This window comes from Orbilia oligospora (genome assembly GCF_000225545.1).
Source record: "Orbilia oligospora ATCC 24927 unplaced genomic scaffold scaffold00043, whole genome shotgun sequence".
In the NCBI taxonomy this organism is placed as follows: Eukaryota; Fungi; Ascomycota; class Orbiliomycetes; order Orbiliales; family Orbiliaceae; genus Orbilia; species Orbilia oligospora.
In genome coordinates this window covers 728,364-742,205 of record NW_011645600.1, presented here as the reverse complement: position 1 = coordinate 742,205, position 13,842 = coordinate 728,364, and the positions used below count along the sequence as shown (strand labels likewise).

Genomic DNA, 13,842 nt, shown 5'->3' with positions numbered 1-13,842 from the left:
CTGGAGCTTTGACTTTATATAATTTTTGGAGAGGCGGGGATGGGAATCTCTTGGCTTTGCTTTTGCCAATGGATTCTGCCGTGGATGATATCAAAAAAAAGTTAATAGCGATCGTGATTGTCAATTGTGAAGCAATTAGTTCTGGCCCGCGAAATTGAGGTATATCGGCTAAACCCGTAGCCGGGTAGGCTATTTGGGGCCTGGAGTTGTTTGGGAATATCGGGTGTCGAACGTTGCAATTAGAGATATATAATAGCAGCTCGCTATATCTCCGCTCGCATATATAACAAAGGAAGTATTTCCGGTCTATTCCCTGACCTAGAACCTAGATTATGTATTCGTGGTAACGGAAATCGATCACCCGCGACCAAAGGTACTAATTACTTACGAATATTTATGATAAAGTTTTTTCCCCATGAATCCCATGATCATCTGCCGGGGATAACCTCGACATTGAAAAAGTTAGTCCTATGGTTCTGAATCAAGCTTTACCCAGGCGCTGGTTGGAATAGAAGTTCTGGCCGATCATGGTCCAAGTTAGGCTATATCACCCGGTTTTAAAACGCACGATCGGGTTTCTTTTCAATTTAGCCGGCATGTGGGAAATGCGGGGGACATCCCGGGCACCGGAGAAACAATACCAATCTATCCTTGCCTTGTGGGGAATCATCGCCGGCTATTTGGGCTCTATAGCCTGATGTACCAGAACCGCTCTTTTTGAAATTCAGGTATTCCTCGACATTCTGCCAATTTAGAAGCTCGGATCAACGGGAACAGCGTCTTTCGCAAATGGTGCTATCGGGTAAAAGAATTTCTGTGTTGTCGTGTTGGGACTTTGTTGTAGATTTAACCGCTTTGATTGGCCTGATATGCTGCTGCGCTATACTGTCTTGGGCGAATGTCCGGATGATGGTTTTCTTGGTCATGGTTTGTGAGGACGCTATGGATTTGGCAACTCTGCCGAACATCTAACTTGGTTTCTCTTATCGATGGATGCGGCGATTACCATAATACTATTATCACGGCCCAGGCCAGTGGATACCGGTTAATTATTATGTTTTCAATACCCGGTCTACGGATATCTATACATATCACTCTTCCGACCTATAAGATAACAGTATACTAACCTTATGTCTATCGATCTAATATAACCGTTGTCTCAATGCAGTCATAGTATTAACTAGTTATTACTTGAGGTTTAAGGAAAGGCCGCCTTTGGGTTTTTGTTCTCAGAGTTTAGGTGTACTATGTAGAGCTAGAGATGCGTATATATAGCCATATATCAGTGGTCTCGTACCGAGTCCCACCAAAAGAAAATCTAATATATCGGTAATAAGACCCATTGATGTATAGTGCGGATAAACTCATTACTTTGGTCTGTTGTAACTATGATCACCCAATATTTTTTCGACCCTGTAGTTAGTAAACCCATTTAAATGGAGCACTTGAACTTGATCGCCAGTCACTTGTTAATGAATACTGTTACTATGACTACTACCGCTACTACTCCTGTTCTTAAATATAAGAAGTTCGAATGGTAACTACTACACTCGTATTAACCTGCCAGTGAGTCGAAGCGCGTGTGCTTCCATTTTTCGTTGTCTTCCCATCCAGCAAGCCCGTATTGACCCTTCTCAATGGGTGATTCAACCTCAATTTCAGGGTTAAGATCAGACCCAAACCCAAATTTAGATCCAGATCCAGATCCAGCCTTCTTCGAGAACTTAAGCCAAAGCCTCCTCCTGAGAATGCACAGTTGATAAACCGGGAACCCGACATGACCTGCATCGATAACTGCCTTCAAAGCCAAGAGTCTGTCGAGAGTAGCGGTAGAGAGCAATTCGGCCAAATAACCCCCTGTTTCTGCAGCAAACTGGAGGGGCTGGCCGCCTAAAGCTTAGATTTCTATTCCCCAACTCAGAATTTCCGAAAATGAAATTTAATCGCAAGATGCAAGCATCACAAAAGTATTTCAAGTCTGGTGAATCAAGCCCGAGATAAGTCGCAACTTTTTTAACCGAGTTGAACTGTTCAAGCGAGATGCCATTGGGAAGGATGGGTGTTAAGACCAATCTTTCACTCATTCTTGGGGACTTCTGGGTTCTTTTTCTAAAGGAAGATTGCTTCTTCAGCTATCCGGTATAGTCTGATTCTAAGAGCCTATTGCCATAGGAGTTCTTCAAATTACAGCACACTGGTTTCCATCTAGGCTTTAGAGAAAATGGCGGAAGGGGTACTATGTGTTCGATATGAACTATATATTAGATCTCAAGACACTCAAACGATTGAAGTTCAATTGAACGCTACTTTGGTCGAAATCAACTTTAAAACTAACAATAAAGAATCCTTTAGTAAAACACTACTATGGCTCACCTTGTTATCCCGATGGGGTTTTTAAAACTGTCTCAGCTTCGTCTTGGAACAAGATTTGTAACTATGATTGGTACACTGATGATATTAGGAACAAAGAAGAGACCTAAGTTCAAGATTCGCGACATATTAATAATCTAATATATTTCCTAAACAGTTATCTCGTACCTAAACAGAAAATAAGATGGTGATAACTTGAAACCGAACATATATGAGCGGAGTGAAGAAAAAGATGTGAAGTATACTGGTAGATCAAGTTCCAGTAAAACAGTAGAACGTCTGTCAAGGAATCTAGCCGACCCATACTCTAGCTCTCCGAAGAATTGGGATCCGCCGCTCCAAATTAATATTCATATGACAATTTCCTATGTAGCATACAACAATAGTGCCGATCTCCAACCCTATTCACCAACCGACCGGACCGTGAGCTGCTCAGCCAGCCTAAATTATAGCTGTTGCTCAAATATTTCATAAAGGGAAATCTTATCTAGTGCCTTCTTCTGGGGAAGAGACTAAGTCCTCATACAGAAAGACTGGTTTTATGTCCCAAAAGTTTGCAAAATCTAGTTACTTAATGCGAATTAACGATACAGATATGGCGGCCAAAATCGGAAAGAATTATATGCAAATGTACAACCCATGCATATAAATATGTTTTATACATATTAGCCAACCCGGTTACTAATTTAGTTGTTGATTGGTCTATAAGCTAGCTTATAGCCGGGACGATCTACTAGCATATAATCTACTTATATAATTATGCTGCCCTGTAGATCTGTGGTGACCTTTAGAATAGAATAGAATAGAATAGAATAGAATAGAATAGAATAGAATAGAATAGAATAGAATAGAACAGAATAGAATAGAATTTAAACTTTTAATTTAAATTTCAATTTTGTTTTTGAATTATATTCGATCACAATTGCGACAACTTTGGACATATACAGGTAAAAATATTATGTATATGTATTATAGTTGATAATACTAGTATTGTAAGGTATACACAAGTATTTTACGGGTTAGGAACTTTATAACAGGACTAGACTTATGCTACCGCACCTAAAGTTAACTACTTGTGCACCTGTGTAGTATCGCATAACCTTAGCTTAGATCTCTGCCCTCACCCTGCGCCTGGTCTCGAGGCTACTTGGATGTATAGAAATGTCATTATGACCGAATACGGTGAGCAAACTCCGCTTCGTAGAGAATCACTAGTCTAGTTGTTAGACGGGTGCTGAACCCACCCGCCGAATCAAAGGAGCCTAGGAGAGTAAACTTGTCAAGGCGCTTGTCCCGTACGTACCCAGACCTGGAAGCAAAGACGCCTTGAAGATAGGAAATTCAACGATAAACACGATCGACTGGCTTGGCACACTCTCGTATAACAAAAAATACAACCTCATACTCATTGAGATCCAGATACGTATCGATACCGTCGATCAATCAACTTCCGAACAACACAATAAATACCACATGGTCTTATTCCCTGTATTATCAGACTTGAACTGGTTCTTGGTATGGGTACTCGACGATCAAGTATTTTCCCAACTCTCGTGATGCCTTGATCAGCTTCACGATCCTAGAGTCTTGATTTGTGTGACTCTATACCCAAGTAGCGATCAATGAATTAACAGATAAGGCTACTATACGAGGGGTATAAATTGCGGTCTCCCCGGCCGGGAAATTTATTCTTTCCTTTCGTTCTCTCTTCACTTCACTACCCCGTCCACCATCACTTAAAGACCACTGAATTATTATAGATTCACCAAGTTCGAAGTCAGTACAGTGTTCCAGTCTTTTTATTTTTAGACTACTACGACAGTAAAATTAAGTACTTTGGGAACGATTACCATTTCTTCCCAAACATTAAAACCCCCAACTCGAGTACTCTCGTTTCCAAAGAATATCACATTATCGATATATCTTGAAAACACTATTCGAAATGCCTCGTCGTGGACTCTTCCGCCAGGCTAATCAGTTCGGCGTTTTCGACCAAGCCGGCAACCTGTTCCCTCCTCAGCAGGCTCTTCCTCTTCCAGCTCCCCCCGGCCAACCTCAACCAGTTCCCGCGGCTCCAGCAGCAGCAGCACCAAACCCAGACAATCTTGAAGAAATGTTAGCAGCAGTGATGCCAGGCGCATTTCCGCAGTTCGAAGAAGGCGAGCAAGCACCAGTTGCACCACTAGCAGGCACACCACAAGTTCCACAAGTTCCACAAGTTCCACAAGTTCCACAACCTGCGCAGCCCAACATGCCCCTTCCTCAACAGATGCCCTTAGTCCGGAAACAAAACCGCCTCCGTCGTCTCTTAAATCACATGCATAACCGTGAGTTTGTCGCACAAGACTTTCACGCTCCACCAGCACAAAAAATGACCTGGACCGAAGTCCGTTCAAAGCTCGGTGCTCCAGCACCACCTCCGGATCGCGCCAAAACGCTTTACGAGTGGGACAGAGTCCGTTATAGAATTGGTATCCGTCCGATCTTCGAATATATGAAAGCTGCACAAGAACAGCAAGAGCAAGCCAGGCTTCAAAATCAAGCTGCAATGCAACAAGGTCAATGGAATGGGCAATTTCCACAAGTGCCTCAACAACCTATCGCAGGGGCCGCTCCGGCACCAGCAGCACAACAACCGGCAAATTCTCCATACCTTCTTGTAGAAACCCCACAAGGACCAATTTACATCCCACAACCGCCAGCACCAGGTGCACAGAACCCACTAACGGGCCAACCAACCGAAAATCCGTGGTCACAACAAGATGCAAAGAGCCTCGCGACCGCATTATTTCTGTCAGGAATGAAATTGACTTGGAATGCGGCAACATCGATGTGGGATGCCGTTACAGCTGCCTATAACCAGAACTTTGAGGATAGAGTGAAGCTGAGAGATCAGACAAATCAATGGGTCAATGAATGTGTGAGGAGAGGTTATGCTATTCCAGCTCAAAGATATCACCAACAATATGGGCAGCCCGGCGGGTGGCCGCAATGGGGAGCTACACAGCCACAACAACCACAACAGCCACAGCAGGTTCCGATCCCGCAGCAGCCGTTTGCACGAAGATGGCCTTGATTGGCAGCTGAAGATTATTTGCTTTGAGGTTGGTTACAAGTTAGCGTTTTTATCATCTTAGGTTGTAGCGGCAAGGAAAAAGGAGTTCTTGTAGTATAATTATGAAATTCAGCCGTTGATACCAGTTTCTGTATCTAATAGTATAAAAACCAATAACAAAAAATTGAACTATTTAGAGTCTGAGAAAATAATTTCCATTACCTAAGTCGATAGCCCTGCGGTTAAAATAGATAATCTATTCTAAGTTCGTAGTTCTACATACATTGCGATGAACCCGCTCAAAAAACTCCCGCCATAAGTATTCAATCATTCAACTCCTGTGTCATAAGCGGATACAAAGAAACCACATAATCGTCGATGAAACCTAACAACAGGATAACCAAACAGATCTCGTAGTGTATGAACGCGAAAACTAACCTGCCTTTAATCCCTTTCCAGATAAGTGCCTCTAGGGCAACCAAACCAGCAAAAATGTAGAAATGCGCCTTCCTAATGAGCTTCCAGATGTATGGCAACAATGGAGGCCACTTCGATGCTGCTGTGACATCCCTTCCCTCCAGCAGCCCTCTGAATACTGGCTCCTTCGGAGGTTCAGCCAGTACACAGCTTGAAAGATTCAAGTGTATGCCATTTGAAGCAGCAAGTACTCGAGTAAGGAAGAAGTCAGAAGTCATGATGACATTGTGTGCCATTTCATAGGACGTACTGCAATAGAACGCACTCATCTCTTTCCACTCTCCAGACAACACCGTAGCCTTGGCTTCAACAGCAACTTTATACAAAGCATAGCCAATCGCCTCTTTATCACCTGTCAAAGCCGCCCGGTGTATTTTAGGCCAGTAGATGTTAATATCAGCCCCTTCGATGACTTCTTCTAATGAAAGGTCGGCTAGAAACCCATCCGATAGTAGGGCATTCATTCCATCGACAAAAGTTTGTGTCTCCAAAGGACAACCGAGGGAGAGTAGAGCCATCCCATCCATGTAAAATATGACTCTTCCAAGTCGTACAATCAAACGGTGCTGTTCGTCTTCATCGATACCCCCCAAGAGGTCACGAAGTAATGGTTCATTGCATCCGATGTCTTGAGCCAAAGAACGGGGGAGGTGTTGACTGAGCAAAACTTTGCAAGTTCGAAGGCCTGGACTTTTTTGAAGGTGGAGACTACGAATAGCTTCGAAAATGTCAGGATTCCAGGTTGTGGAAGGGTCCGATGGTCGTTTTGAGTCTTTTTGTTTGGAGTACTTTTGTTTGGAGTATTTGAGGAGGGAAGGGCCGGTTAGTGGTCGGTTTGGTTTGAACTTAGGGATACGAGTGTAGTGGGGCATTCTAATTCGTTGGGCAGGTCTTGATAATGTGGAATTATAGTTTTTAGCTTTGATTCGGCGATTGATACCGATATTGGCCGATGCGATGATGAATATGAATTAATACCCCGAATATCGTGTCTTAACGTATATAACGTATATCTTAGTACTGCTCCCTTGTTCGTTCGCGCCACGGGGTACCTATAGGGCTTACCTGCTTTGGTTTCTTTGATATCCCTTAGTTGAATAGCATAGTCGAAGATGAAGCTAGAGTTTATCACTCGAGCTTCCTCGTGGTAGTTGTGAAATATTGCTCGAATTGGAAGCTTTGGAGATTGGATGACGATGGTGATGGTGATGGGAGCTTGTATTCTGTCCCTGGGCGACAAAGGTTTGGACGAGACCCCCGGCCGCGACAACAACTGGGTCTTATAATATATTGAAAACGCTACACTCCATCGTAGCCCCGGGGGGGCAAGCTTCCGTGCTCGGCGACACACCCAACTACTTGACTACCCTATAGCCGCTAGGCTCGGCGCCTTGAACATAGTCTCGAGGGTAGCCTGACTCCTAACCTTTAGCAAATCGTTAGGATCTTTTGTATAACTGTTTCAACGGTAAAGTATTTAAATCATGTCAGATTTCGTTTACACTTTCGTAGGTAACAAGGAAATATGCATGCAAGGGCTCGGAAATGAAATATTTTAGTCTTGGGCCTTATAGATGGAGGAGCTTTGGACCCTTGATAATATATCTTAGCAGCCCATATATACGAAACAGATGTCCTAATGTTTATATATTTAGATTGACCATAGTATATTTTTTAATTACATTGAAGATGATGAGTATTCTGTAAAAACAACCGTGATTTTAGGTCATACTGCTAAAACAGGACTTGTCATAGTATCGGCATATTATGTGCCAAGTCGGCTAGCAAAGCGATCGGATTGCCAACCGGGCCGATAATACCTAGTTCTCGGCTCGGTTAGCGCTAACGATCATAAACCTCCGATAATCAACTATTCAACTTGAGGGAGGGAGTATTACCGCTAGCAGGCTCGTCTCCATAAATATTAGGCGAATAGAAGCTAATGGAGTGTGTGCCTAACGTAAAGACACGCGGACCCACGAACGAGCGCTGTATCAAGCCAGGGATCAATCCATGTCCGTATACTCAGATCGAAACCAAAATGTTGAAAGGATTTCCTTTCTCCATAAAATGAGGAAAAGGAGGTTGGGCAAATTGTAGATGGACCTTCATTTCGTTAGTAATATTTTTGGACGAGGAATGAAGATCTTCTTACCCCTGCATGGCAGGGAAACTGTCCCTTGCGTTCATGGAAACCTGTTATCGATGTATTCAGGATGTCCATGGCTACTCTGTATAGATCAAATTTTTAAATTTATTTGAATGCGTGAGAACAGTTCCAAAACCCAATGTCACTAAATCAGGTCTCTTTTGCCAGCAGATTGGTTGGGAAATCTCCGTATCGTGAAGCTGCCAAGGAAACTCTTTATCGATAACTGTCAGTATCTGCATAGTATTGCATGTCATGATGACTGTGGCAGCCAGTAGTCATCCGTGCATAAGGAACTCTGCGTCGTTAGACGGAGGGTTGGCACGCTTCCTTGCGGTCTCGGTTCCATACACGGTCGTTCCGGACCCACCACACCGATGCCTTTCAAGGTTCTAAAACAGGAAAATAATAAGTTCGACCGTGAGGGGGATCGTGATTTTCGCATTCTTCAGGTATTGAGTTGTGTGTATGCTGTCCCGGGACCTTGGTCCCTAGGCCCTGGAAAAGAAAGTATTTCAAAGTCCACTCCATGCATGCAAACTGCCGTTTATCTGATATCAGCAATCCCTTAAATAGGCGCCCTTCCCACTAGATAGAAGCAAAATAGATGCTTACTTCTTGTTGCAAAGGGTTTCCCCAATCCAAATAATCACCGATGCAATGAAAGGGAGGAGGGATGGTGGAGTCGCCGCAAGCCAGCAATTTGGTGAGAATCGAATCTACCACAATACAACACATTTCGACCAAAAGCGTTAGTCGTCAACATGCTTTCGCCTCCAAACCCTCAAACCGATGCCGATAGGGCCTATATCTTATCAATGTCACCCTTATTCAGGAAGTGGCCAGAAAACTTCGAATTTCCTTTGGTCACCGTGCCAGGCTATCGGCCACCATCCAATACGTTATATTCGGTCATTATTTCGTTCATCATAGTTTCAATTACAGCTGCTATAGTTGTTGCACGGTTTTGGGCGCGATGGAGGTCTCTTGGGACTTGTGGTATGGATGATTGGGTTATGGTGCCAACTTTTGTAAGTTCGCATTAGGATATTATGGCTATGTGACCAAAGCTCACAACTATGGATGGTCAGTTATTCTACATTGCATTCAATGTTGTTAATATTTATGGTAAGGTCGCCCTAACCCCACCTTCTTGATATGATATGATATCGGCCTCATTTAAAAGATTCCATAATGCTTACTCCTGTCTCGTAGCTGTATTTGGAACCGGATTCGGGTTTCACCTCTACGACCTGTCACTCAAAGATATTAGGGGTAACTTGTTGGTTAGTCAACCGAGCGATTCTCTTCTACCTCTTAAGACCATTTGTTAACATGACGAATACATACTAGGTAACATACCTACACGTTATATTCTCCTTTGCAGCACTGCATCTTTGCAGAATATCGATACAGCACCTTCTTTTACGCTTAACGCCATTAACTTCAAGGACAAGACGATGGTACCTCTACATCCTCTTGACTCTCTCCTACTTATTCGGTACTGCTGCCGTCGTAACTCAAATATTTCAATGCGGACTACCTTTATCCAACGTTCTCAATTTCAGAAAGGCCTTCGACGGCACATGTGTTAGTCTATATTCGACCACGGTTTATGGCGTTTTCATGACTGGCCACATCCTATTGGACGCCTTGACACTATTCCCACCGATATATATCCTTATCAAGCTCCCGACCATGTCAAAGTCCAATAAATATAACCTTACATTCTTGTTAATGTTAGGCGGAATCACAATGATCCTTAGCGCCCTCAAACCTTTCGTCTTTTACAGAAGAATGATGAACTCGTACGATATCACTTGGACCTCAACACATGTTGGATTTATTGGAATTATAGAACTGAGTCTCGCACTTATCGTCGCATCCTTACCGGCGCTGAACCGTCATATTATAAAGTTCAAGAAGAAATTGTTTGGAGACGGTGGAGGGGCATCCAAATTTCAGACTCTTTCGATGAAATTTGGCGTAATCCGATTCACACGTAGAGACAAAACGCGTCGAAGCCCCCCGAAGTCTCTGAGTTATACAACCACTGGAGCAACTCTAACAGCAAACAAAGACGTCATGCATAGCTACTTGGAACTTGGGGATATGAAATCCGAGGAACAACTGCGATGTCCATCTGTGGAAGATATTGAGCGAGGAATTACAGTTGAAAGAGACTTTCATGTTACCTCGCAAAGAATATCCGCAATACAGGAGGAAATCATAGGCCCACGACAGCCATTTAGAAGCAGGAGTATGCCATCTGCGACATCAGAGGTATTTGTTGTCGTTCCACCACCTAAGGCTCGACTTTCGGCATAGTAGCCGGCGGTATGAACCGATCAGGCACCACTAATCCAAGGCAGTCCGATGCTGTACAAGAGCTTTTCTTTTTTTGATAATTGTTGTACCAAGGATCGACATGCTCCTAATATAGAACTGAAGTAACTTTTGAAGTATTTCCATACTCCAAATAGTATCCAAAGCTAAACTGTTGACCAAATATTAATTTTTCGCCGTTTTCATAAAATAAAACTATTATACCTCTTTAGCGCATATTGGAGAACAGTTAATGGACAACAAGTCATTCTACCGAAGCCGCTGCCCCATTTTTAGGGATACCATCGGGTAACTCGAGAAAGTGATAACCTTTGTCTCGCCGAATAATTAAGCTTAAATGCCTATAATATTGACTAGTCCGTTACTGAAGATGGCACATGCGCTCATGCATATTTTTTTAGGTGGCCATTGAGTTCATGGCGCATCCTGACTCGGATCGCAAAGTTTTATATCTGATCAAACCGAATTTGAGATAGTTGAACCAATATAGTATCCAGTATGAGATTGACGGTAGCCACCATTAATCATTATGCATAGCTTTAATAAACTTCTTTTTCTATACGAGCCGATGTGTTGTCTCAAGACACCTATCTCCAAGTCCTAGCTCCGTAACGCACGTTAAAGACGACCAACAATATTATGATGTGAGACTACCAAGAACCTAGATTGGTAGTGATAGTAAAGAAGGGGAGAATCAAAGTAAAAGTGGAGAAAAGGATCGAATCTCTAAGATAAGGACGCTACATGCATGTAGTGACTTACAACCCTTGTTTGCATAATCATACGATATGCAAAAGCTTCAACGACCACATAACCCAAGGGGACATGGCAGCTTGGCCAATTGGCAAATTGACAAAACAGCATAATCCGACCTCTTTCTAGAAACAACCCCCCAGAAAAATTGTCATTTCGCAAAATTATCCCCATTGAAGTTTAATCCTATAATTGGCAAGCTAACGCAGATGTCGGAAGGATGGGCCTTGAAAGTTTCTTCGACAAGCGCTATGAGCTGTTACGGTAGCGGCAGCCGGCTTGGCGTCCACAGGCGAAGTGTTTCGTTTTATCGCAAAGCCAATCGATAACTCCACCCATGTAAGGCTATCGGTGTGAGCCTTCCCGTTGAGATACGATCCGGTTCAATGATACTGGTTCCGTCCATGGTATACGGTCGCCACTTTATTGACCGTTATGAAGGTGGCATTCGATTACGCATTTACGTTTTCGGAACTGAGCTCGCTTGTGTTCTTAACTTAGCTTCGGTTTGGGGTAATCTTCTGATGGTTCTTCAACTATAAAACGGAGGGTATGGTCAACTGGGATATCGTTTTCTTTTAGAGCCTCAGTTCATCAGCTCATAATCAGGTCATTCTTTAGATCCGATCGAGATTCATTCACTCATTTTCTTCACTCATTTAAATCATATCTATACATTTTGAGTATATAAATACATTCTTTTAACAAGCTACAAGATGCGTCTCCAACTTGCTCTTATTGCTGGATTGTTGAGCAGGTTTGTGATACTCCCGTAACGCGACTTGTACATTCCTAAAACATCAATACTAACCACTACTGAAAAATATAGCTCTGCTCTTGCCTATGGTGATGATAACTGGGGTAACCATGGACCTAAAGCTAAAACCGTCGTGAAATATGTCACAAGGGTTCAATGGAAGACCAAGACTTGTACCGTCACCAAGCTCAAGACTATCATCAAACCCGGTAGCGGAGCAACAAAGACCCAGACTGAGGTCCAAACCGTTACCGTTACCGTCACTGCTACCGCAGCTGTCGGTGGTAAAGATGGTGAGGAAAAGGAAGATGAAGAAGAACCTGTCAAGGTTATGGAGAAACCCGCAAAGGCTGAAGACGATATGCCAGGTGAGTTGATATAACCCTTTTCACTGCTCCACTGGCGGTACTAATACTGACCCCTTGAAAGCCGAGAAGGATGAGGTTAAGGAGGATGAGCCCAAGGAAGATGAGGCTAAGGATGAGGCTAAGGATGAGGCTAAGGATGAGCCCAAGGATGAGCCCAAGCCAGCCCCAAAGACCCACATCATCAAGGCTATGACCGATGACGACGGAAACGACGTCTTCGAGCCAGCCAGCTTGATGGCCGCCACCGGCGACACCGTTGTCTTCGAGTTCCACCCATCTACCCACTCTGTCGCTCGTGGTATCTTCGATAAGCCATGTCAGCCACTTGAGAAGGGTGGTTTCTACTCCGGCTTCTTGCGCGTTTCTGGTGGTGCTAAGGTACGTTGGACCGCCCCAATCAATTTGAACTAGCACAATAGATACTGACTCCCATAAACAGAGCCCAACTTTCAGCATCAAGGTTGAAGATAGCAATCCTATCTGGTACTACTGCACTGTTGGAAAGCACTGCCAAGGTGGTATGGTCGGTGTTATCAACCCAGGTCCAAAGGATGATCTTAAGGCCTATATCGCCTCTTCCAAGAAGGCTCCTTCCAACGTCTCCCCCAAGGAGGTTAACGGTGGTACCGTCGCTTCGCCAAAGATGAAGCGTATTCTCCGTGCTTAGATTCTATGACCATAAAAATGATTCATGGACGATATTATAGCCCTGGATCTTATCGTGGATTTGGTCGAAAGACATATCTTAGACTAGCACTTGACAAGCTTGTAGTTAGTAGCAATGTTGACTATCAGCTAATCAAAGTACCGATATACTTTGAAACACACTAAACTTCTATACTTCTATACTTATATATATATAACTACGTGACAATACCCCACTAAATTATGCGGATGGTTCAGACATAGATCGAAATATTAATCCCGTCGAGACAAAGTTCGATTCTTGTTCTTGAACCAACACATGCCCTGTTGGCCTTCTGATTGGTTCCACCGATCACCATCTATTCCCCCAAAAGAGGTGGTAACACAAGGCTCAACGGGGTAACCCTGTCCTTGGTCTCGAGGCCTTGCTTTCAAGACCCGGTTACACCACAACTCAACACTCGAAACCGCCTCATCCACCAGTATCGATCTGATGTATAAACATAGCACTATAAGCTCCCCCATTGCGGAAAATGTCGCTTCTATCATTGAGCAGCCCTTTACTCCGGGAAGATGTTTTCCCGAGTCCTAAGTGTTTAATGATGTTGGAGAACGAGCCAAGTTCTTGGCGATCTCGGTAGTCTCGGAGAGGAAAGGCTTCGTGACGATCACTTCCTGGTCGGAATCATGCACTTCAGCCGCGCCTTCGCGCCCTCGTGAAAAAAAGACCCTGAATTCGAAAGTGCAGGTTGCGAATGCGATTGTAGGGCTGCAAATGAATGCGATAAAATGACAAGTCAGCCCACAGTCCCCGATCCGATCAATCAGCCTTTGCCACCGGTTCCTTAATTTCTATTTAATAATACCGATCTCTTAAGGCGTTTTGTTTCAGTTTCGTATACAAAGTCGAATCGACCAAGTT

General features: G+C 43.6%; 5 protein-coding genes across 5 annotated transcripts; 3 read left to right on the top strand and 2 right to left on the bottom strand.

Moving 5' to 3' along the window:
- Window positions 1-1,555: 1,555 nt before the first annotated feature.
- Window positions 1,556-2,084, bottom strand: AOL_s00043g226 (uncharacterized protein; the record flags this gene model as incomplete). The annotated part of the gene is made up of 2 exons (XM_011120713.1): window positions 1,556-1,890; window positions 1,964-2,084. The coding sequence occupies 2 exons, from the start codon at window positions 2,082-2,084 to the stop codon at window positions 1,556-1,558; spliced, it is 456 nt and encodes a 151-aa protein (XP_011119015.1).
- Window positions 2,085-4,312: 2,228 nt separating this feature from the next.
- On the top strand, window positions 4,313-5,446 carry AOL_s00043g225 (uncharacterized protein; the record flags this gene model as incomplete). The annotated part of the gene is made up of 1 exon (XM_011120712.1): window positions 4,313-5,446. One exon carries the CDS (start codon window positions 4,313-4,315, stop codon window positions 5,444-5,446), a length of 1,134 nt encoding a protein of 377 aa, XP_011119014.1.
- A 302-nt stretch (window positions 5,447-5,748) lies between these two features.
- On the bottom strand, window positions 5,749-6,774 carry AOL_s00043g224 (uncharacterized protein; the record flags this gene model as incomplete). Its single annotated transcript, XM_011120711.1, has 1 exon — window positions 5,749-6,774. One exon carries the CDS (start codon window positions 6,772-6,774, stop codon window positions 5,749-5,751), a length of 1,026 nt encoding a protein of 341 aa, XP_011119013.1.
- Window positions 6,775-8,815: 2,041 nt separating this feature from the next.
- Window positions 8,816-10,379, top strand: AOL_s00043g223 (uncharacterized protein; the record flags this gene model as incomplete). Its single annotated transcript, XM_011120710.1, has 4 exons — window positions 8,816-9,082; window positions 9,143-9,179; window positions 9,267-9,337; window positions 9,405-10,379. 4 exons carry the CDS (start codon window positions 8,816-8,818, stop codon window positions 10,377-10,379), a joined length of 1,350 nt encoding a protein of 449 aa, XP_011119012.1.
- A 1,487-nt stretch (window positions 10,380-11,866) lies between these two features.
- Window positions 11,867-12,942, top strand: AOL_s00043g222 (uncharacterized protein; the record flags this gene model as incomplete). Its single annotated transcript, XM_011120709.1, has 4 exons — window positions 11,867-11,907; window positions 11,980-12,275; window positions 12,337-12,653; window positions 12,715-12,942. The coding sequence occupies 4 exons, from the start codon at window positions 11,867-11,869 to the stop codon at window positions 12,940-12,942; spliced, it is 882 nt and encodes a 293-aa protein (XP_011119011.1).
- Window positions 12,943-13,842: the final 900 nt, after the last annotated feature.